Genomic DNA, 22,526 nt, shown 5'->3' with positions numbered 1-22,526 from the left:
TTAAAAGCTCTATGTTATAAAACTTCTATATTCATAAAAATCTATATATAAAGAAAAATCTGTATTTTGAATTACATATCATGATTTCAGGTTGTGTTCCCATGGACAACTTTATTTCAATAAAATTGAAATAATATATAAAAATCAACAATTTAACTTAAGAACTGCTTTATGTCTCTATCAGTCTGTGTGAACTGACAACTCTTGTTAAAATGAAGTGAATAATTAACTGAAAATAGAATCTTTCCATTTTTATTATAGTATACTATTTATTTTATTTTAAATTCCAGTATAGTTAACATATTATGTTAGTTTCAGGTGTATAATATATTGATTCAGCAGTTTCATACATCACCCAGTGCTCATCACAAGTGCACTCCTGGGGTGCCTGAGTGACTCAGTCTAAGGTTAGGCATCTGACTATTGATCTCAGCTCAGGTCTTGATCTCAGTTTTTAGTTTGGGCCCTGCCCTGTGCATGGAACCCGCTTTAAAAAATTGTAAAAACAAAACAAAAAACAACAAAAACCAAAAACAAGTGCATTCCTTAATCCCCATCTCCTATTTAACCCATCCACCCATGCCCTGCACGCCCCCCCCCCACTCTTGTAACCATCAGTATGTTCTCTATTACTAAGAGTCTGTTTCTTGGTTTCTTTCTTTCTCTTTTTCCCTTTGCTCATTTGTTTTGTTTCTTAAATTCCACATATGAGTGAAATCATATGGTATCTCTCTTTCTCTGACTGACTTACTTCACTTAGCATTATACTTTTTAGCTCCATCCATGTTGTTGCAAATGGCTGAATAATATTCCATTGTGTCTTATACCACATCTTCTTTATCCATTCATTAATTAATGGATACTTGGGCTGTTTCCATGATTTCCCTGTTGTAAATAATACTGCTATAAACATAGGGGTTCATGTATCCCTTTGAATTAGTGTTTTTGTATTTTTGGGTAAATACCCAGTAGTGTGATTACTGGATCATAGGGTAGTTCTATTTTTAATTTTTTGAGGAACCTCTGTACTGTTTCCCACAGTGGCTGATAAGCATTCTATTTTTTTTTTAATTGTAACACTGTGGGCACTGGGCTGGTTCAGTTGGTAGAGCGTGCTACCCTGATCTTGGGGTTGTGAGTTCGAGCCCCATGTGGGGTGTAGAGAATACTTAAAAATAAAATCTTTTGAGGGGGTAAAGATGGCAGAGGAGTAGGGGACCCCATTTCAGCCAGTCCCCTGAATTTAACTGGATAGCTACCAAACCATTCTGAACACCCACAAAATCAGCCTGAGATGTAAGAATGTATATCTGGATATCTACAAGCAGAAAAATGCCACCTGTCACGAGGTAGGAAGGGCAGAGTTGTGAATCTGTGGGCAGATATCAGAAGATAAGCAGAAGGGGGAGGGAGCTGCCATAAGCTGGCACCTGGAAAGTGATATAACACTGGAGCGCAAAAGTGTCCTGTGCTGGATTAGGCAAAAACTCGCAGAGCGGTAGCAGCTGGGAAAGTGCTTTAGAGCAGCACTCAGGCAGGATCCAGGAGCTGTGGGTGCACATGCATGAACCGGGACTGCTCGTGGTTTTAGAAGCACAAAGGGCAGAGACAAGCCCTGGGGCCCCAGGGTCCACCACTGAGAAAGTCGCTGTGGGAGCGCACTGCTGGAGAGAGGCTGTGGTTTTCAGCGGCACATACAGAAACAGAGACTGTGTGTTCTGGAGGGTTCAGAGAAGAGCAGACTGAGATTTCTCTGCTCTGGGACAGAGGTCTGGGTGTGGCCATTTTTGCTCTGACCCTCAGAAGAGGCACAGAAAGCTGCCAGAGAACAAAGGCTCAAAAAACCGGTTTCCATGGAGTGCAGCCCCCCTGATGGGGCAGGACATCTCTGCCCAATCAGGGTTGCCCGAAAAACAGTGCGGCAGGCCCTTCCCCAAGAAGACAGACTGGAAGAACAAGGGGACGTAATCCTGGGGCCCCCATAAAACTGTAAAACCCCAACATCAGGGGAAAATAGTATATTAAGCTCCAGGCGTTGCCTCACAGCTTGTGTACTTTTCAGATATAGCTCTCCTTTTCTTTTTATTCTTTCTCTCATGCTTTTTCTCTGTTTTTTCTTTTAACTTTTTCCTCATTTCAACCAAATGTTTAATATATCAACTTAAAATTCATAGTAGCTTTTTAACTTATACTTTTTTACTTGTACTTTGTACTTTTTCACACCTGTATTTTTTTATATAGATATATGCTTTAGTGTAGTCCTTTTTTCCCTGTAATTTTGGGAAGTAGTGCCCTCTAGAAAACAACAAAATACACCCAGGTAGAACTGAAACACCCTACTTTGTCCACACTGAGGGGTTATACCCACCTTCCCCTCACACCTGCCTTTTTAAAATTTTAATTTTTAAACATTTTTTAATTCTATAAATTTTATTCTTGGGTTTCATTTTGGCTTTGTTTTTTTGGTGGTGGCTTCTGACTGATCCAGATTTTCCTAGGGTGCATCTTGCTTGGGTCGTGGTTGAATTTTGGACTCTGTACATTCCCTCAACCATCCCTCAACAGAATGACTATGAGGAGGAACTCCCAAGAAAGAAAAGAACCAGAGACAATGGCCTCTGCCACAGACCTAATGGATATGGATATAAGCAAGACGTCAGAGATAGACTTAAGGGTAGCAATTATGAAGTCAATAGCTAGGCTTGAGAAAACCATTAGCAACAATATGGAATCTCGAAGGGCAGAAATGAGATCTAATCAGGCCGAACTTAAAAATGCTGTGAATGAGATGCAGTCTAAACTAGATACTCTAACGGCCAAGATAAATGAGGCAGAAGAACAAATTAGTGATCTAGAAGATAAACTGATGGGAATCAAAGAGGAGTGGGATAAACAACTAGAAGCCCATGAGAACAGACTTAGAGAAATCAGTGATGCCATGAAACGTCCATTGTTAGGATTATTGGGATCCCTGAGGGAGTGGAGAGACAGAGGACTAGAAGATGTATTTAAGCAAATCATAGCTGAGAACATCCCTAATCCGGGAAGGAAACAAGCATACGTGTCCAAGAGGCAGAGAGGACCTCTCCCAAGATCAATAAAAGTAGACCAACACCCCGGCATATAATATTAAAACTTGCTCATCTTAGAGCCAAGGAAGCTATCCTGAGAGCAGCTAGGGTGAAGAGCTTTCTTATGTACAGAGGGAGGAACATCAGAATAGCGTCAGACCTGTCTACAGAGACGTGGCAAGCCAGAAAGGGCTGGCAAGACATATTCAGGGCACTAAATGAGAAAAACATGCAGCCAAGAATACTTTATCCAGCAAGGCTGTCATTCAGAACAGACGGAGAGACAAAGAGCTTCCAGGACTTGCAGAAACTGAAAGAATATGTGACCACCAAGCCAGCCCTATAAGAAATATTAAGCAGATTCTATAAAAGAAGAAAGAACCCAAGAGTAATAGAGACCAGAAATTTACGGAGACAATCTATAGAAACAGGGACTTTACAGACAATATTATGGCACTACATGCCTATCTTTCAGTAGTTACTCTCAACGTGAATGGCCTAAATGCTCCCATGAAATAACACTGGGTTCCAGATTGGATACAAAGACAGGACCCATCCATATGCTGTCTAAAAGAGACTAATTTTGAACCTAAAGACACCTCCAGATTGAAAGTGAAGGATGGAGAACCATTTATCATGCCAACAGACCTCAAAAGAAAGCTGGAGTAGCAATTCTCATATCAGACAAATTTTAAACCAAAGACTATAGTAAGAGATGTAGAGGGACACTATATCATACTTAAAGGGTCTATCCCATAAGAAAATCTAACAATTTTAAATACCTATGCCCCCAACAGGGCAGCAGCCAACTACATAAGCCAACTGTTAACTAAAATAAAAAATCATATTGATAATAATACATTAATAGTAGGAGACCTTAATACTCCACTCTCTGCAATGGACAGATCATCTAAACAGAAAATCAATAAACAAGAGCTTTGAATGACACATTGGACCAGATGGACTTTGTAGAAATATACAGAACATTCCACCCTAAAACAACAAAATACTCATTTATCTCGAACACACATGAAACTGTCTCCAGAATAGACCACATACTGGGTCACAAATCAGGTCTCAACCGATACCAAAAGATTGAGATTATTCCCTGCATGTTATCAGACCTCACTGCTTTGAAACTGGAACTCAATCACAAGAAAAAATTTGGAAGGAATTCAAACACTTGAAAGTTAAAGAGCATCCTGCTAAAGAATGATTGGGTCAACCAGGAAATTAAAGAATTTAAACAATTCATGGAAACTAATGAGAATGAAAATACATTGGTCTAAAACCTATGGGATACTGCAAAGGCGGTCCTAAGGGGGAAATACATAGCCATCCAAGCCTCTCTCAAAAAAGTAGAAAAATCCCAATTGCACAAGCTAACCTTACACCTTAAGGAACTGGAGAAAGAACAGCTAAAACCTAAACTAAGCAGGAGAAGAGAAATAATAAAGATTAGAGAAGAGATCAATGAAATAGAAACCAGAAAAGTAGTAGAACAGATCAACAAAAGTAGACACTGGTTCTTTGAAAGAATTACTAAGATCAATAAACCTCTGGCCAGACTTATCCAAAAGAAAAGAGAAAGGACCCAAATTAATGAAATCATGAATGAAAAGGAAGAGATCACGACCAGCACCAAGGAAATAGAAACAATTATTAGAAATTATTACCAGCAACTATATGCCAACAAATTAAGCAATGTGGAAGAATTGGATGCCTTCCTGGAAAGTTATAAACTACCAAGACTGAAACAGGAAGAAATAGGCAATCTATATGGACCAATAACCAGTAACAAAATTGAAGCAGTAATCAAAAACCTCCCAAAAAATAAAAGTCCAGGACCAGATGGCCTCCCAGTGGAATTCTACCAAACATTTAAAGAAGAAATAATACCTATTCTACTGAAGCCGTTTCAAAAAATAGAAACAGGAGGAAAACTTCCAAACTCATTCTATGAGGCCAGAATTACCATGATCCCAAAACCAAACAAACACCCCACCAAAAAGGACAATTACAGACCAGTATCCCTGATGAATATGGATGCCAAAATAAGAAGATCCTTGCCAATAGGAACCAAGAGTACATTAAAAGGAATTCACCAGGACCAAGTGGGATTTATTCCTGGGCTGCAACAGTGGTTCAACATTCACAAATCAAGCAACGTGATAGAGCACATTCATAAAAGATAAGAACCATATGACCCTCTCAGTTGATGCAGAAAAAGCTTTTAACAAAATACAGCATCCTTTCCTGATTAAAACTCTTCAAAATATAGGGATAGAGGAAACATATCTCAGTACTATAAAAGTGATCTATGAAAAGCCCACAGCAAATATCATTCTAAATGGGAAAAACTGAGAGCTTTTCCCTTAAGGTCAGGAACATGACAGGGATGCCCATTCTTACCACTTTTGTTTAACATAGTTCTAGAAGTCCTAGCCTCAGCAATCAGGCAACAAAAAGAAATAAAAGGCATTCAGATTGGCAAAGTAGAAGTCAAACTTACTCTCTTCACGGATGACGTGGTACTTTATGTGGAAAACGCAAAGGACTCCACCCCCAAATTACTAGAACTCATACAACAATTCAGCAACATGGCAGGATACAAAATCAATGCACAGAAATCAGTTGCATTTCTATACACTAACAATGTGACTGAAGAAAGAGAAATTAAGGAATTTATTCCATTTACAGTAGCACCAAAAGCCATAAGATACCTAGGAATAAACCTAACCAAAGAGGTAAAGGATCTATACTCTAGAAATTACAGAACATTTACAAAAGAAATTGAGGAAGACAAAGAGATGGAAAAACATTCCATGCTCATGGGTTGGAAGAATAAACATTGTGAAAATGTCTATGCTGCTCAGAGCAATCTACACTTTAAATGCAGTCCCTATCAAAATACCATCAACATTTTTCACAGAGCTGGAACAAACAATCCTAAAATTTGTATGGAACCAGAAAAGACCCCAAATCACCAGGGGATTATTGAAAAAGAAAACCAAAACTGGGGGCATCACAATGTCTGACTTCAAGCTATATTACAAAGCTGTGATCATCAAGACAGCATGGTATTGGCACAAAAACAGACACACAGTAGGGTGGAACAGAATAGAGACCCCAGAAATGGACCCTCAACTCTATGGTCAGCTAATCTTCGACAAATCAGGAAAGAATATCCAATGGAAAAAAAGATAGTCTCTTCAATAAATGGTGCTGGTAAAATTGGACAGCCACATGCAGAAGAATAAAACTGGACCATTCTCTAACACCATACACAAAGATAAACTCAAAGTGGATGAAAGACCTCAGTGTGAGACAGGAATCCATTAAAATCCTAGAGGAGAACATAGGTAGTAACCTATTCGACATTGGCCACAGCAACTTCTTTCAGGACACATCTCCAAAGGCAAGGGAAACAAAAGCAAAATTGAACTTTTGGGACTTCATTAAGATAAAAAGCTTCTGCACAGCAAAGGAAACAGTCAACAAAACTAAGAGGCAACCCACTGAATGGGAGAAGATATTTGCAAGTGACATTGCAGATAAAGGGCTGGAATCCAAGAAATTCTCAAACTCAACACCCAAGAAACAATCCAGTCAAAAAATGGTCAGAAAACATGAACAGACACTTCTCCAAAGAAGACATGCAAATGGCTAACAGACACATGAAAAAATGTTCAACATCACTAGCCATCAGGGAAATACAAGTGAAAACCACAATGAGATACCACCTTACAGTTAGAATGGCAAAAATTAACAAAACAGGAAACAACAAATGTTGGCAAGGATGTGGAGAAGGGGGAACCCTCCTACACTGTTGGTGGTAATGAAAGCTGGTGCAGCACTCTGGAAAACAGTATGGAGCTTCCTGAAGATGTTAAAAATAGAGTGACCCTACGACCCAGCAATTGCATTGCTAGGTATTTACCCCAAAGATACAGATGTCATGAAAAGAAGGTGCACATGCACCCCAATGTTCATAGTAGCAATGTCCACAATAGCCAAACTGTGGAAGGAGCTGAGATGCCCTTCGACAGATGAATGGATAAAGAAGATGTGGTACATATATACAATGCAATATTACTCAGCCTTCAGAGAGGATGAATACCCATCTTTTGCATTGACATGGCTGGAACTGGAGGGGATTATGCTAAGTGAAGTAAGTCAAGCGGAGAAAGACAATTATCATATGGTTTCACTCATATGTGGATCATAAGGAATAGCACGGAGGACCATAGGGGAAGGGAGGAAAAACTGAAGGGGGAGAAATCAGAGAGGGAGACAAACCATGAGAGACTGTGGACTTCAGGAAACAACCTCAGGGTTTCAGAAGGAAGGGAGGTGGGGGGTAAGGGGTAGCCAGGTGATGGGTATGAAGGAGGGCATGTGTTTTGATGAACACTGGGTGTTACATGCAACTAATGAATCATTAAACACTACATCCAAAACTAATCATGTACTATAGCTAACTGAACATAATAAAAATTTTTAAAAATTAAAAAATGAAATCTTAAAAAAATTTTAATTTTAAAAATACAAATTGTGACATTATATTTTACAAACACCCAAGTGCTTTTTTTTTTTTCTTTTCAAAAGCATCTAACCTGTATGGACTCCAGGGATCCTTCCTTCGGACAGAATGGTTCTCCTAGAGTTTTACCCATCACCTCTCATGAAGCAGATAAGTCACTCACATCACAGAATATACCAGGGGCCCTGACTCAGACACAGACTCTTTCTGCAGAACAGTTCCACCTAGTGGACCAAAATGAGCAACCTATTCAGTATGAACTCCAGTCACTGGGGGATTCTAATGCACAAATGGTGAGTGTCTTTTATAAATAACCAGTTTTATGCTATTTAGCAAAATGTATCAACCTTACGAGATGACCTTAATTTCTTGAAACTTTTGACGTGCATTGCTCTGAAAATACTGTTTCCTGATGTTCGTTTTTAAGTTATGTGAAGATTTTAAAGGATTTCCTTTTAGGACTACTAATAGAATGTTAAACCACTACTTCCCAGTTACTATGTCTAGGTACACTCACTTTGAGATCAGTTGGAAATGTATCATAGTCTGTAACTAGTGCCAGAGTTTACATGTAACTTATATTTATTTTTGTGTATACTGAACTCAGGGTTCATTTGACTGAACTCAAGGTTATTGCTTTATCCACCTCTCATTTGCTAATTTGCATGCCATAGGTTGGTATGCTTTCTTGAATCAAAAGAAAGCAATGGAAGTACCAGTGGTATACTGGCAATTAGACATACCTTTGCTGATGGGTAGATATATATGTGTCATGTAAATAACAATGCATATAAAGGTGAAAAGGCTGCTTTAAACTGCTGGCCGAAGTATTCATGGCCAAGTATATAGTTTGAGTAGAAGAAATGAAAGATGGTTTTGATTGAAATTAAAGAGAATTACTGAGAAAAACTTCTAAGCTTCTCTCTGATTAATAAGAATATCCTTACGTTAATAATATGAAGAATAATGTATCTCTTGTTTACCTGTTTTCCATATTTTCTACAATGGCTATTTATTAATTACATAACAAAAATTATTTTAAAAATTATAATTTCAGTTATAAATTATACCACAAGTGAGCAGCCATTTTACCTAAAATTAATCCCTCTTTTGTTTCTGGTCTAGAGCATTCTAGAGTTAATCTATGTCCTATTGTATGAAGGATTATCATTTTACACATATATATATGTATATATAAAATGTATATACACATGCTAGTTTTCTTTAAAAGCACATTAAAGCCATTTATTTGTTTGAGTCTAAAAAATGTTAGGGTTTCCATTCTCTTTGTAATTGTATTAATCTTTATTCACAAAGTGGTCATAAAGGTGATTTTACATTGTCTGGGATAGGAGGCGATACAGAGGGTTATCTGAAGCTATGAAATAGAAAACCTGTGGCATGTAGCATAGAATAAATGTGAGAAACTTAGAATATAAGAAAGTTTTTTCTTCAAAGAACCAACATTCAGAAAGTGGTGATGTTTTGGGAAACTTAGTGGAACTTCTCAGGGGTTTTGTTTGTTTTAATAGACTTTATTTTTTAGAGCAGTTTTAGGTTCAAAGCAAAACTGAATGGAAGGTACAGAGATTTCCCATAAAGCCCCTACCCCTATATATGCATGGTCTTCCCCATTTTCAACATCTTCCACCAAATGGATCTTCTTTTAAAGAAATTTTTTTTTAAATATTATTTTTTAATGTAGAAGTTACCAAGAAAGTAGTAAAGATTCTGTAGTGAGTGAATCTGCAACAGTTGAAGAGGTTTTAAAGCAAAGCAGGGATGGTATTTTGGATTTATTAGATATATTGTACAGTACACAAAGAGCCTAGTAAATATGACTACTTATTAGCCAAGGTTTTCTTTCTTTCTTTCTTTTTTCAAGGATTTCTGATCATGTTCATGGTCTGCCTCAAATAGAATGCATTGCAACAGATGACTTTTCAGAACTCTGTTTTCATAGCAAAGATAAAGATAATTAACTTTTTTTTTAAAATAGGAAAAGTAATATTATTGTCACCATTATCAAATTACAGGAACTGAAAATAGTTTTTTAGGTACCAGGCGGAATTAGCTAAGGAAAGAGAAAATGGAGGAGACTCTTCTCCACTGTACACAGGAAACATATTTTCAAAGCTAAGAGGATATTCCACAGATCATTCTTAATTATGAAATTTTCATGTGATTGAATAAATTATAAATATTTGTGTTTTATTTGGATTTAGTAGTAACCACAGCACTCTTATTTTCTAAGAATGAATGGAATATTTTTCACAACTATTTAATCTTATTTAAGGAGAAAAGAATTTATTTATTTTTTTAATAATAATATTTTTTATTATATTATGTTAGTCACCATACAGTACATCCCTGGTTTTTGATGTAAAGTTCCATGATTCATTAGTTGTGTATAGCACCCAGTGCACCATGAAATATGTGCCCTCCTTACTACCCATCACCAGCCTATCCCATTCCCCCATCCCCCTCCCCTCTGAAGCTCTCAGTTTCCCAGAGTCCATAGTCTCTCATGCTTCATTCCCCCTTCTGAATACCCCCCTTTTCTTTATCCCTTTCTTCTCCTACCGATCTTCCTACTTCTTATGTTCCATAAATGAGTGAAACCATATGATAATTTATTTCACTTACCATTAAGGGAGAAAAGAGTTTAAAACCATGTTATTACTGTTGCCTTTTAAAGTCCAGTGGTATTTTTTGTATTGTTTTTGCCTTTTTTTAGATTAAGTAACATCATCAGATAATGGGAAGCAGTACAGAGTAGTTGTTTGAATTTGCGTTTGAATTTCAACTCACCACTGTATAACCATGTGTTATCTTGCATAGTTGTGTAATCTCTTATGACATTATCCTCAGGTGTAAAATGTATATACTTCATATACATGTGACAAGGATTAAATACAGTAATGCATGTAAAGTCTTGCCACTTAGTATGCACTCAACAAATGTAAAGCAATTATCATCATCAGAGTTTACAGTTGCTTTTTCATGATGAAGGGATAAAAGGTACGGCAAGATATTTTTATCTCAAGAAACTTGGTAAACATTGGGGGAGGAAAACAATTCCTACTCTTAATTTCTGGGAAATGTTTACAGTTATACTTTAAGGCATCTACTTTGTTGAAGTTTTTTTCAAATTTAATTTTTTTCCAAATTAAAATTTTTTCAAATGACCCTCTTCAAAGTAGGACTGCAGTCTCTGTTAGGCATCAGTAATGTTTTCATGTTTACATAGCAAAAAGGTAGCCTTGGAAGGCGGTTTGGAATGATTACAAATAATTACTTGAGGGAGAACTGAGGCTAGCTGACTTTGGGTAAAATGGTAACACTGTGTCAATAAGTAGTATGTTAGGTAATAAAATTTACAGCCTGTCTGAAAAGTCTGGAAATGCAGGATAAACTTATTTTCAAATAATGTATTTGTTTTATTTTTCAACTGATAGGCTTAAAGTGTTTTTCTTCAGCTTCAGACCTTTTAGTTGACAGTTCTCTAAATTTAAGGTAATGGATTCAGTTGTTAAACCAAAGAAAAAAAGGAAATAATAAACATGATTTTTCTTATATTTTCAGGCTTTTTGGGCATTCAGTGGTATTCCTTATGGACTAAGACAGGATATATATAAATTCAGAGACATAAAAATAAATTCTGTTTAATTAGACATCTAACAAGGTACTGTTTTTAAACTAATGAAAGTGACTTAAAATATGGAACAAATGATTACCACACAAATAGTTCAAACACATAGGGATATAATACAGTAAGTAGAAAAAAATAAATATATTAAGTCCAGTCAGAGCCTTGTTCACATTACTAAGTAATAAGACCTCATACATGTGTAATGATTAAGACCATAGATGGTTAGATCATAGGACATAGGGTCAAACTGCCTGTTTTGAATCCTAGTTTTACCACTTACCAGTTCTGAAACTTTGGAAAAAAATTTTTTATGTGCTTCAGTGTTTTCATCTAAAAATGAGGGAAATAGTAGTATCTACCATACAAATAGGCATGTCTTTAATCATTTATTTAAGTACTAATTCTGTTAAGTCATTGTTGACTTACGCATTTGATTTCTCTTTTAATGCTTCCAAGATGATTGTTGCCAACCCATCAGAAAACGGACAGGTGCTGCGTGTAATTCCATCTACACAGACAGGAATGGCACAAGTGATTATACCTCAGGGGCAGCTTGTGGACGTGAATAGTCCTCAGGGTGAGTAATCATGGGATATAGGGGATTTGAGAATGTGTTAAAGAACAAATGTATATTTCAGAAAATCACCTCATGAAAGTCAGTGCTAAAATTGATATCTTTGGGTAAGATTGTGAACTGAATAATTAGAAAAAGTTTCTTAGCCCGAATAAATTTCAAGTTCATTTTTCAACTCCTGTCTAGGTTAGCTGTCTATTTCATTTTGGAATTCTATGAAGCTGGTTGACTCTTGCTTCCTCCCAAATGACCAGTGAGCATAAAATAAATTCTTCTTAATTACAATAACAGTAATAATAACAGCAACAATAACAGGAATATAGTGCTAATAGCTACTGGAGAAATTTCTACATTCGTATTTTTATCAATATTATTGTTAGCCATGTGACTCATTACTCTTTTATTTAACTATTCTTGTCATCCTTTTTGCTCTTTTCCTCTTTTCTTTTTCCTTCAGATTCAGAAAGGGGAATCATGTTCCCCATTTTTTTATTCTTTCTTAACCTATTTGATAATATTCCTGTTAGTTCTCTTCTTTGGCTTCCCTTCCTTATCCATCTATTTCAGTCTCTTTTCTAACACCATAGCTACAGTGTTTCATCATTCATTCATAGCTAATAATTTAGAGTAGATATTTTTACCTTAGTGATATAATTCTTCGCCTTTGTTAATAGTTAAAACTTAAGGAAAAAAAGTTTGCAGACAAAATGATAAACATGGTATAGAAATGAAAAAGAGTCTGAAACTAATGATGTACTATATGTTGGCTAATTGACTTTAAATAAAAATATTTTTAAAAAGAAATGAAAAAGAGTTTTATATTTTCTTATATATTATGAAACTACTAACATAATAATTTTACCACTTTTATATCCTAGCTGTTCAATATAAGCTTCAAAAATTTAATTATAAAATTTCATTAAGCAGTATTATAATTTGAAACTAAACAAGTTTATTAGGGAAATTCTCAAAACACTGTAAGATATGCTTTAGAGCATATCTTGCCTTTCCTATTTCAAATGTATGAGTTCTAGTTAGTTACATTCTCGTGGTCTTATTCAAGATATTGATGTTGCTTTGTTCTTGTTACTGCTGTTAAGATGTCTCTGAAGAGAAACCCAGTGATAGAAATTTACCAACTGTAAGAGTGGATGTTCTAGCGGATAATACCAGTAGTTATACTCTTCATCCACAAGCATCTGTCACATTGCCCAAAAAGACAGTGGCCAGGTGAGTCAGTGGGAAAGAGGAGTTCATATTTTGAAATTATCATGGAAATCTTTTTTTTTAATTATCTTATCTAAAGTGGGCTGACTATAGAAAAGATCAGAAATTCAGGAAATAGAATAAACTATCATCAAATTACCAAATATCTTTAATTATTTTAATGGCATCTTGGCACTAGGAGACTATCCTGGAAGCTGTAATGTCTAAAAGTGCTACTTTTTCTCAGCGACACTTGCCTATTAATCTGTTTTAAAAAATATTTTTATTTATTTATTTGAGAGAGAGAGAGCACAAGCAGGGGGAACGGCAGAAGGAGAGGGAGAAGCAGGCTCCCCGCTGAGCAGGGAGCCCGATGCAAGGCTCCATCCCAGGACCCTGGGATCATGACCTGAGCTGATGGCAGATGCTTAATCGACTGAGCCACCCAGGCACCCCTTGCCTGTTACCTTTTGAAGCAATTTGGAAACATCTGACACTAATATGGTTTTTAGAATAAAGAAATATCCGTTCTAGTTCCTAAAATGTTTAATGGTTCCTCATCTTTTAATGATTTAATTCCTCTGTGGTAAAGTATTTAAGTGTTTTTTGCAAGCATGTTTCAGCTTTTATTTTTGCCTTAACACTGTTTATAGTAATTTAGGCAAATACAGACATAAGTTTTGTATTATTATATTCTTTTAACTGTTTAAGATAATATTTAAAAATTAGCACAATATTTATGACATTTAGTCTTAGAGCTTGACATAATATCATGTTAACTCTTTTTTTTTTTTTTTAAGATTTTATTTATTTATTCGACAGAGATAGAGACAGCCAGCAGAGAGGGAACAGAAGCAGGGGGAGTGGGAGAGGAAGAAGCAGGCTCATAGCGGAAAAGCCTGATGTGGGGCTCGATCCCATAACGCCGGGATCACGCCCTGAGCCGAAGGCAGACGCTTAACCGCTGTGCCACCCAGGCGCCCCATATCATGTTAACTCTTAACAGGTCACTGGAAGATGTTTTATTGGCTCATTTTTTTGTTAAATGAAAAACAGTTATATAATGAGAAGACTACAAAATAAGCTTTGAAGGAGATATATAAAACACTTAAATTTGTTGAGACTGCAGGTATTTGGAAGAAGAAACTTAGGCCTTTGCTTTAGCAGTTAATAAAATAGTGATGTTTAAAGAAAATTATAATTAATACACCCACCACTTAATTATTATAATTAATTATAATTAATATACCCACTTAATTGTAATAAGTTTAATTGTAATAAGATTTGTAATTGTAATTGTAATACAATTAAGATTTTATTTATTTATTTTTTAAGTAAATGACATCCAGCTTGGGACTTGAGCTCATGACTCCAAGATCAAGAGTCGCATGCTCCACCAATTGAGCCAGCTAGGTGCCCCTATTAGTACAGTTTCTTATTGATGACCTCAATATATTGTCTGTAACACTGGCTAAGGAGATAAAACAGTTGAATGTCGTAAGTGTGTTTGTGTGTGTGCAACTTGTAATACATATTTATGTATATTCCTCCCTTGTCTCAGAATGCTTGAAGAACCCTTTCTGGCTCCTCTCCAGCCACTTTCTTCTAATACACCTATGTGGGCCTGCCGTCTTAGAAGCTGTGAGGTGAGTTAAAAATAATCCTTACCTAGATTCACTAAATTGATTATCACTGTAATGCATCCCAGTATGTCCACTTTTGAGTGCAGCTAATAGACTGTATCTGTAATACTTTGTTTATGTTTATGCTAACTCTGATCTCATTTATTCTTTTATTCCTTAGAGATTGTAAGCTCTGTTAAAGCAGTTTCATATAAATTCCTTCATGCTTCACTGTCATTTCTTCTTTTGCAGCTCTTTTCTATTTTCTTCCATGAAACTGCATTATCATGTTTTTCTACTTTTTATTTTTTGACCATTACTTCTCTTTCTTTACTTGTACTTATTTCTTTTCATATTCTCAATGGAAATTCTTTAAGTTTTGTTGTTGACCTTGTCTTATTTCTCTACATTTTATCCCTTGAAGAGCTGATCAATTTTGTTAACTTTCCCCTCTCACTTTTATAAAAATGATTTCCAAATCCATATCACTGGTTCTTTAATTATTCCCTTGCTATATATCTTTTCTGTAAATAATCTAATGATTATTTTAGCTTTTACATATTTATCTCTTTAAGTTCTTTGGTATCTATTATCATTACTGTTATAAATTATTTGCTTAATTACTTGTTCATCATTACGTAGCATTTAGACTCTACACTTTTTGAGGGAAGGGACCATGCTCCTGTACATGTAAACCATACATGATAATGACTAATTATTAAAATGCCTCATTGTTTTAAACAAATTTTCAAAATGGAAAGGAAAAACATTACTTCAGTTTTAATATTTTGTAAAAAGTTCTAATAATAAAGTCTAATGGTAACGTTGTATTGCATTGAGTAGGACGTTTTTACTATAGTTTCTTTTCTAAGTCATATATATGTAAGTCTGTATGTATGGGTAGGTAGATAGATTTTTTTCCCCTCACACTTTTTGTTACAGTTTTTCACTGGTTTCCAGAAGTAACTATTATTGTTGTTTGATGAGGGTTTTTTTTTTTTAAAAGATTTATTTACTATTTTAGAGAAAGAGAGAGAGTGTGAACAGAGTGAGGGGCAGAGGGAGGGGGGAGAGAGAATCTCAAGAAGACTCCCTGCTGAGCACAGAGCCATAATGGGGCTCAGTCCCAGGACCCTGAGATCATGACCTGAGCTGAAATCAAGAATCAGATGCTCAACCTACTGAGCCACCCAGGTGTCCCTGATGAGGGTTTTTAAAATCGTTACTATAAACTTTACAGAATGCTATGGACATTAAAGCATTAGCAATTATGTAGTCAAATCACCTTGTTTTACAACGATGTGCATTGTGTGGCTTACCTACTATCATACATCTTGTAAGAAACTAGTTAAAACTGTCCAAAGGAATGAATATCTCCATCAGTGAAGGCTTCTTTCTTCTCTCCTAAGCTGTATCAGTAGTGAAAAACAATTTTGGTTAATGGCTGAAGAAGTGTTTTCTGCATTTTGCTTCCAAAATATTGTTTAATAGGGGCACCTGGGTGGCTCAGTCTGTTGAGTGTCTGACTTCGGCTCAGGTCATGATCTCAGGGTCCTGGGATGGAGCCCTGCATTGGGCTCTCTGCTCAGCAGGGAGTCTACTTGTCCCTATTCCTCTCCCTCTGCCCCTCGCCTCCACTCATGCTCTCTCTCTCAAATAAAGTCTTTAAAATATATATAGTTTAGTAGTCCTTTTTACTTTTTGACTTTTCATTTAATTATGTTTTTCCATAAGCATTTTTTAGGTTTGACCGAAATGCACTAATTGAATAAATTTCAAAACTGTGTTAAACTTTTATTTCCTGATAGAGGCCTGGTTGTACTAATTCTGAATTTTTCCTTTCATTGACATAAAAACTCTGTTCATTTTATTTGTTAAAAAATGTTAATCGCTGGTCTTTATGTTTCTACTTTTATTTGTAGTCGATATTTCAATGAAGAAATATCTGGGCTAGAAAAATATTTGTAAGCCTAGACATTTTTATTATTTGTAGGGGAAACTGGAGATAATGTATCACTTGGCATCAGATTATCGCTTCTTATTATGGCCCAAAGTACAGCCACAACAGTATTTTGATACCTTCCTCTTATTAAATGTATTCTCACAGGGTGAAATATTTAGTCTAATAAAAAGATTCCTAGTCCCACATCTCTGCTCTTATTCCCTTTAATGGAGAAACATACATGGAGTCAGTTCTAGGTCTGTATGCATTTTAGTGAAGGTGATCACAGTTAATAGATTTTTCGCTATTGGTATAGAAAAAGCTTCTGCTTTTGTTGAGGGTTACTTACATGCTTGTGGGTAGATAATATCAATTTATTTACATGATTTATATACACCTTCCTTGTTTCAGGAAGAATGAAGACAGCTAACAAAAATACATAAAATATATTAGCAAGGTGGAAATTAAAATGGGAACTAAAGAATAAAGAAAAACAAGAGTGTAACCATAAAATGGAAGTAAGAAATGTGTATCTTAATGAACTGTATGTACACACACACACACACACATATACGTGCACACGTACACACACACTTTTCTATAATTTAAGCATCTACATTTCAAAAAGGCGAAACCCAGTTATTCTGTGTTCACTAGATAAAAGTAATTATGTTAATTTCCGTAAAATAAAACCATTAACTATTTTTGGTACTAAGTTCAGATAGGATTTTCTCTCAGAGAAGGATCTTCTTAAAAAAGAATCTTGATATAATGAGCAAATTCTTTGATATCACTTAGGAGATACCATCACAGTTTTCATAGGCTTTCAAAAAGATTCATGGCATATCAAAATTAATTTTAGCAAAGGAAGCCCCATAGGGAAACAGTACTTTATGTCTAGTTTTATGCTGATCTGTTTGGATCCAGGGGTAGAATTTTAAATATATGGAAGAATGGATACACAATGTGTTCTTCAAACTATCCTCCCTAAATATTATTTCTCTCAAGCAAGATTTTGATACTGATGGTGTGGCCATGAGTTTGACATTATATTCTCTAACAAATATTTGGAGAATATCTGTTTGATAACGCTGGTTGAAAGCAAATCAGATACACTGGTTGTAATAGATCATTGATCTGAGGGGAGAATGACATTCTCTTTTGAAAACTGATGAGTCTTTTATCTTGGACAACCACTTCATTAAATTTTTTGTACAGTGAAACATATTTGCTAATAATTTTGTTATTTAATTTCTACTACATGCAGAAAATTGGAGATTCATACCGTGGCTACTGTGTAAGTGAGACTGAATTAGAAAGTGTCCTAACATTTCATAAGCAGCAAACACAGAGTGTTTGGGGTACCCGCCAATCTCCAAGCCCAGCCAAGCCAGCTACACGCTTGATGTGGAAATCTCAGTATGTCCCATATGATGGAATCCCATTTGTCAATGCAGGTACTTTTTTAAAAAAATTATTTTAAGAGGTTCAGCAGAGCCATGATCCATTGTGAAAATGTGGTTTTCATAAAAATTTCCTATGAAAATTTTCATTTATGCAGATGACAACTGAATGTTAATTGTTGAAAATGCATATTAAACTAAAAAGAAAACTTAAATATGACCAATTATTTTATGAAATTGTATTTTAATATATTAGAATAAATAAATAATACTTCCTTAGATATTATGCTGGTAAATAGAAAATAAAAATATTAATAGAGCAATTTTATTATTCTAAATATGTGTATCTGTTGGATTTTCTTTTTTTTTATCCAGTCCAAATATTCTCTCCTCTCTTGATTTGTCTTGTGGGACAAATTTGTATTCATTTTGTATGCTTATAACTCTGGAGTTACTGTGTAGAATTTGTATGCAATCTGGAGTTATACAGAATTCCAAAATTAGGATTCTCGAGCATCAAATGTGTTACATACACTATTCTCAAATATTGGACTAGGGTTTTGTGTGTGTTTTTTAAAGATTTTATTTTTAAGTAATCTCTATACCCAGTGTGGGGCTCGAACTCACAACCCTGAGATCAAGAGTCTCATGCTCCAGGAGCCCCTAAAGTGGTGGAGTTTCAAACAATTTCCAGAGATTCACCCTAGGGCTAGTCAAACCCCAAAGAATATAAAGATAAGTGATTTATTTTAGACTGTGGAAATACTGATTCAGCTGGAAGAGTTGCAGTCTCATCCTGGACCTCTGAGGGTGAAAAAAGATATGTGGGGGAAGATGAGATAAATGTAACCTCTTCTGCCCAGGTTTCATCAGTATTCTATAAAAGATGCAACATTTTTCCCCTCCATAGTTCTAATCCCCTGTTAACTCTCCACAGGCAGCCACTACACAAATTCTTTCCAGTCTATATTTTTATACTTTACCACACATATTTGTATTTATAATAATGTATTTTATCATTTTGAATATTTTGAAATATCCATAAATAGTAAACTATGGACATTGTTATGTAAATTTTCACTCGCCCTTATTTCTTGAAATCCATCCATATTGATACTTACAGATCTTAATTTAACCAGTACGTAACATTCCAGCGTATCACCAAACGACAATTATTTTTCTACTAATGATCATTTAGGATGTTTCTGATTTTCAATATTACAAACAATGCTGTAGCCAAACCTTGACAATAAACATTTTCTGTTGAAAAGATATAGTTAATAGTGATGAAGTTAATAGTGCATGTATTAAAGTGGAATTGCTGAGTTGCAAAGTACACCCATTTCATCTTTACAAGATTATCTCAAGTTGCTCTCTAAAGTGGTTGTACAAGAGGGGCGCCTGGGTGGCACAGCGGTTAAGCGTCTGCCTTCGGCTCAGGGCGTGATCCCAGCATTGTGGGATCGAGCCCCGCATCAGGCTCTTCCACTATGAGCCTGCTTCTTCCTCTCCCACTCCCCCTGCTTGTGTTCCCTCTCTGGCTGGCTGTCTCTATCTCTGTCGAATAAATAAATAAAATCTTTAAAAAAAATAAAAATAAAAATAAAGTGGTTGTACAAGAGCCATCCAAAAACAGAAATCTTGCCATTTGCAACAACATGGATGGAACTGTGCTAAGCTAAATAAGTCAATCAGAGGAAGACAATTTTCATACGATCTCACTCATATGTGGAATTTAAGAAACAAAACAGGATCATAGGGGAAGGGAGGGAAAAATAAAACAAGACAAAATCAGAGAGGGAGACAAACCATAAGAGACTCATAATCACAGGAAACAAACTGATAAGTTGCTAGAGGGGAGGGCAGTGGAGGGATGAGGTAGCTGGGTGATGGACACTAAGGAGGGCACGTGATATAATGAGCACTGGGTGTTACATAAGACTGATGAATCACTGACCTCTACCTCTGAAACTAATAATAACTGTATGTTAATTAATTGCATTTAAATTTTTAAAAAGATCACCTAATAAAAAAATAAAAAATAAAAAAGTGGTTGTACAGGTGCAAAAATCTCTTTTCTAAAATTTTTTGGCCACATGTATTTAGAATTTTTGGAATGTAATATAATATTACAGAATACTCCCAGCAAGTGTTCTGTTGACCATATCACATAATCAAACACAGCAATATTTTATGGATAGTAACAATAAGAGGAGTAAAGATTATAAATAGCCACATAAAGTTCAGGTCAGGTTTTGCCTGGGTTCTAAAAAATTTTGTTTTCTGAACTTTTTCAATTTCGGAATTATACATGAGGAATTGACAACCTGTACTAATTTTTACTTGTTTCAGCAATGTATGAAAATTTCCCTTTCCTTCATTTACCTTATGACTTAGCATTGTCAGACTTTAAAAATCTTTATATTCTGGGGGTGCCAGAATGAGCCCCTGGGTGGCTCAGTCAGTTGAGCAGCTGCCTTCGGCTTAGGTCATGATCTCAGGGTCCTGGGATCAAGCCCCACGTTGGGCTCCCTGCTCAGCGGGGGGCCTGCTTCTCCCTCTCCCTCTGCAGCTCCCCCTACTTGTACTCTCCTGCTCTCTGTCAAATAAATAAATAAAATATTAAAAAAAAAATCTTTATATTCTGGAAATGTTCATATATATATCTGTGATATATATATATATACATATATAGACATTTATACATATATAGACATATACATATTATATATGCATATGTAGAAGTAAAGGTAATATATATAATAACATGTGTGTGTGTGTGTATAAATATGTATGTATGTATCTCTCAAAGTAAAGGTAATAATATATGAAATCCCATGACTCTCCCTATATCCACCATACAGCTTCAACAACTATTAGCATATGGTCATTCTGGTTTCATTTATATCCCTACCCACTTCTTCATTCCTCACCTCCAAGATGATTTTACAGCAAATTCCAGATGTCCAATCACTTTATCTGTAATTACAAAAGTATATATTATATACCAAAGTATATATCTCTAAAAGATAAGGACTCTTCATATATATATATATACACACACAATGACAATCACATTATCATATTTTAAATAGTAATTTTTTAATGTCATAAAATGTCCAATGTTTACATTTCTTATCTAATAATTATTTTTCCATAGGTTTGTTCAAATTCACAACCAAACAGAGTTCACAGATTACATTTGGTTTTATCTCCTAAATTTCTTTTCACCTAAAAATTTCTCTCCTCTTTTCCCCCAGGTAGTTTATCCTGTAGAGTTTTCTATATTCTGAGTTTTGTTGATTCCATCTCTGTGCTGTAGTTTAACATGTTTTTTAACAATTTCCTATATTTCCTGTGAACTGTTAGATCTAGGGGCTTGATTAAATGAAGATTTACTCTCCATTAAAGTATTTTGCAAGAATACTTCAAGGTGTGCTGTGTACTTCTTATTGCAACCTATGTGCAACACCTTTTTGTGATGTTAAAATTCATCAGTGGATTCAGTTATTTTAGAGTATTGTCAGATTTTTTATTTTTGCCAATATGAAGAGTGTGAGATAGTATTTTAGTATAGCTTGAATTTGCATTTCCACATTTACTAGTAAAATTGAACATCTTTTTATTTGTTCGTTTAATATCTTTTTTTTTCTTTCTGAATTGCCTATTCATAGTCTTTACCCATTCTTCTGTTTGGTTCTTTATTTTCAAAAATTATTTGTAGCTCTTTACATTCTGCATATTCTTCCTTATTATTATCTCTATATTAATGTTAATTCTTAAATTTATATTTAAAATTTTAAAGTTTTAAATTTTAATGTCAGATCTATCAACATTTATGATTTTTTAAATTTTATATTTGAAAAATCTGTTGTGCTCTATCTAGAATAGGATATTTTACTTGAAGCCATAAACTGTATAGTTTTCACATCCACTTATTTATATTCTATTGCTATGTAACAAATTACTCAAAACTTGATGGCTGAAAACAAACGTTTATCTCATGGTTTCTGTGAGTCAGGAATCCGAGAGCGGCTTAGTAAGGTGGTTCAGCCTCAGGTTCTGTCACAAGACTGCAGTTACGGTGAGGGTGTTGGCTGGAGCTGCAGTCATCTCACCGCTTGGCTGGGGGAGGATCTGCTTCCAAGCTCATTCATGTGGCTTATTCCTTGCCACATGGGCCTCTCCACAGAGCTGCCTCCCTGCAGACAGCTGATTTCGCCCAGAGAGACCAATCCAAGCAAGAGCAAGAGAGTACCCAGGATGGAAGTCACAGTCTTTTTATAACCTTATATCAAAAATAACATCATGTCACATCTGCCATATTCACTAGAAGTAAGTTAATAAGTGTAGCCCGTCCTCAAGGGGAAGGAATTACAGAAGGACATGAGTACTCGGAGGCAGGGATCATCGGGGGCCATCTCAGAGGCTGGTTAGTACATTACTGTAGTCCCCCCTTATCTGCAGTTTCACTTTCCAAGGTTTCAGTTGCCTGTTCTCAACCACAGTCTGG

The 22,526-nt window shown here is 35.5% G+C and overlaps 1 protein-coding gene across 7 annotated transcripts in view; it reads left to right on the top strand.

The window, feature by feature from the left end:
- Positions 1 to 22,526, top strand: part of CARF (calcium responsive transcription factor) — a 100,631-nt gene that overhangs the window by 8,759 nt on the left and 69,346 nt on the right. For 5 of the 7 annotated variants that reach the window (XM_008687379.2, XM_040641859.1, XM_008687377.2 and 2 more), the window contains 5 exons: positions 7,680 to 7,907; positions 11,723 to 11,843; positions 12,941 to 13,070; positions 14,608 to 14,692; positions 17,878 to 18,067. In XM_008687379.2, coding sequence (XP_008685601.1) covers positions 7,680 to 7,907; positions 11,723 to 11,843; positions 12,941 to 13,070; positions 14,608 to 14,692; positions 17,878 to 18,067 — 754 coding nt within the window. Of the gene's footprint in view, positions 1 to 7,679; positions 7,908 to 11,721; positions 11,844 to 12,026; positions 12,094 to 12,940; positions 13,071 to 14,607; positions 14,693 to 17,877; positions 18,068 to 22,526 lie in introns of those variants that run through there. The other 2 variants (XM_008687380.2, XM_040641871.1) reach the window with 2 other exon arrangements.

This window comes from Ursus maritimus, unplaced genomic scaffold, assembly GCF_017311325.1.
Source record: "Ursus maritimus isolate PB19 unplaced genomic scaffold, ASM1731132v1 scaffold_1, whole genome shotgun sequence".
In the NCBI taxonomy this organism is placed as follows: Eukaryota; Metazoa; Chordata; class Mammalia; order Carnivora; family Ursidae; genus Ursus; species Ursus maritimus.
The sequence above is the reverse complement of the archived record's forward strand: the minus strand, read 5'-3'. Positions and strand labels throughout refer to the sequence as shown.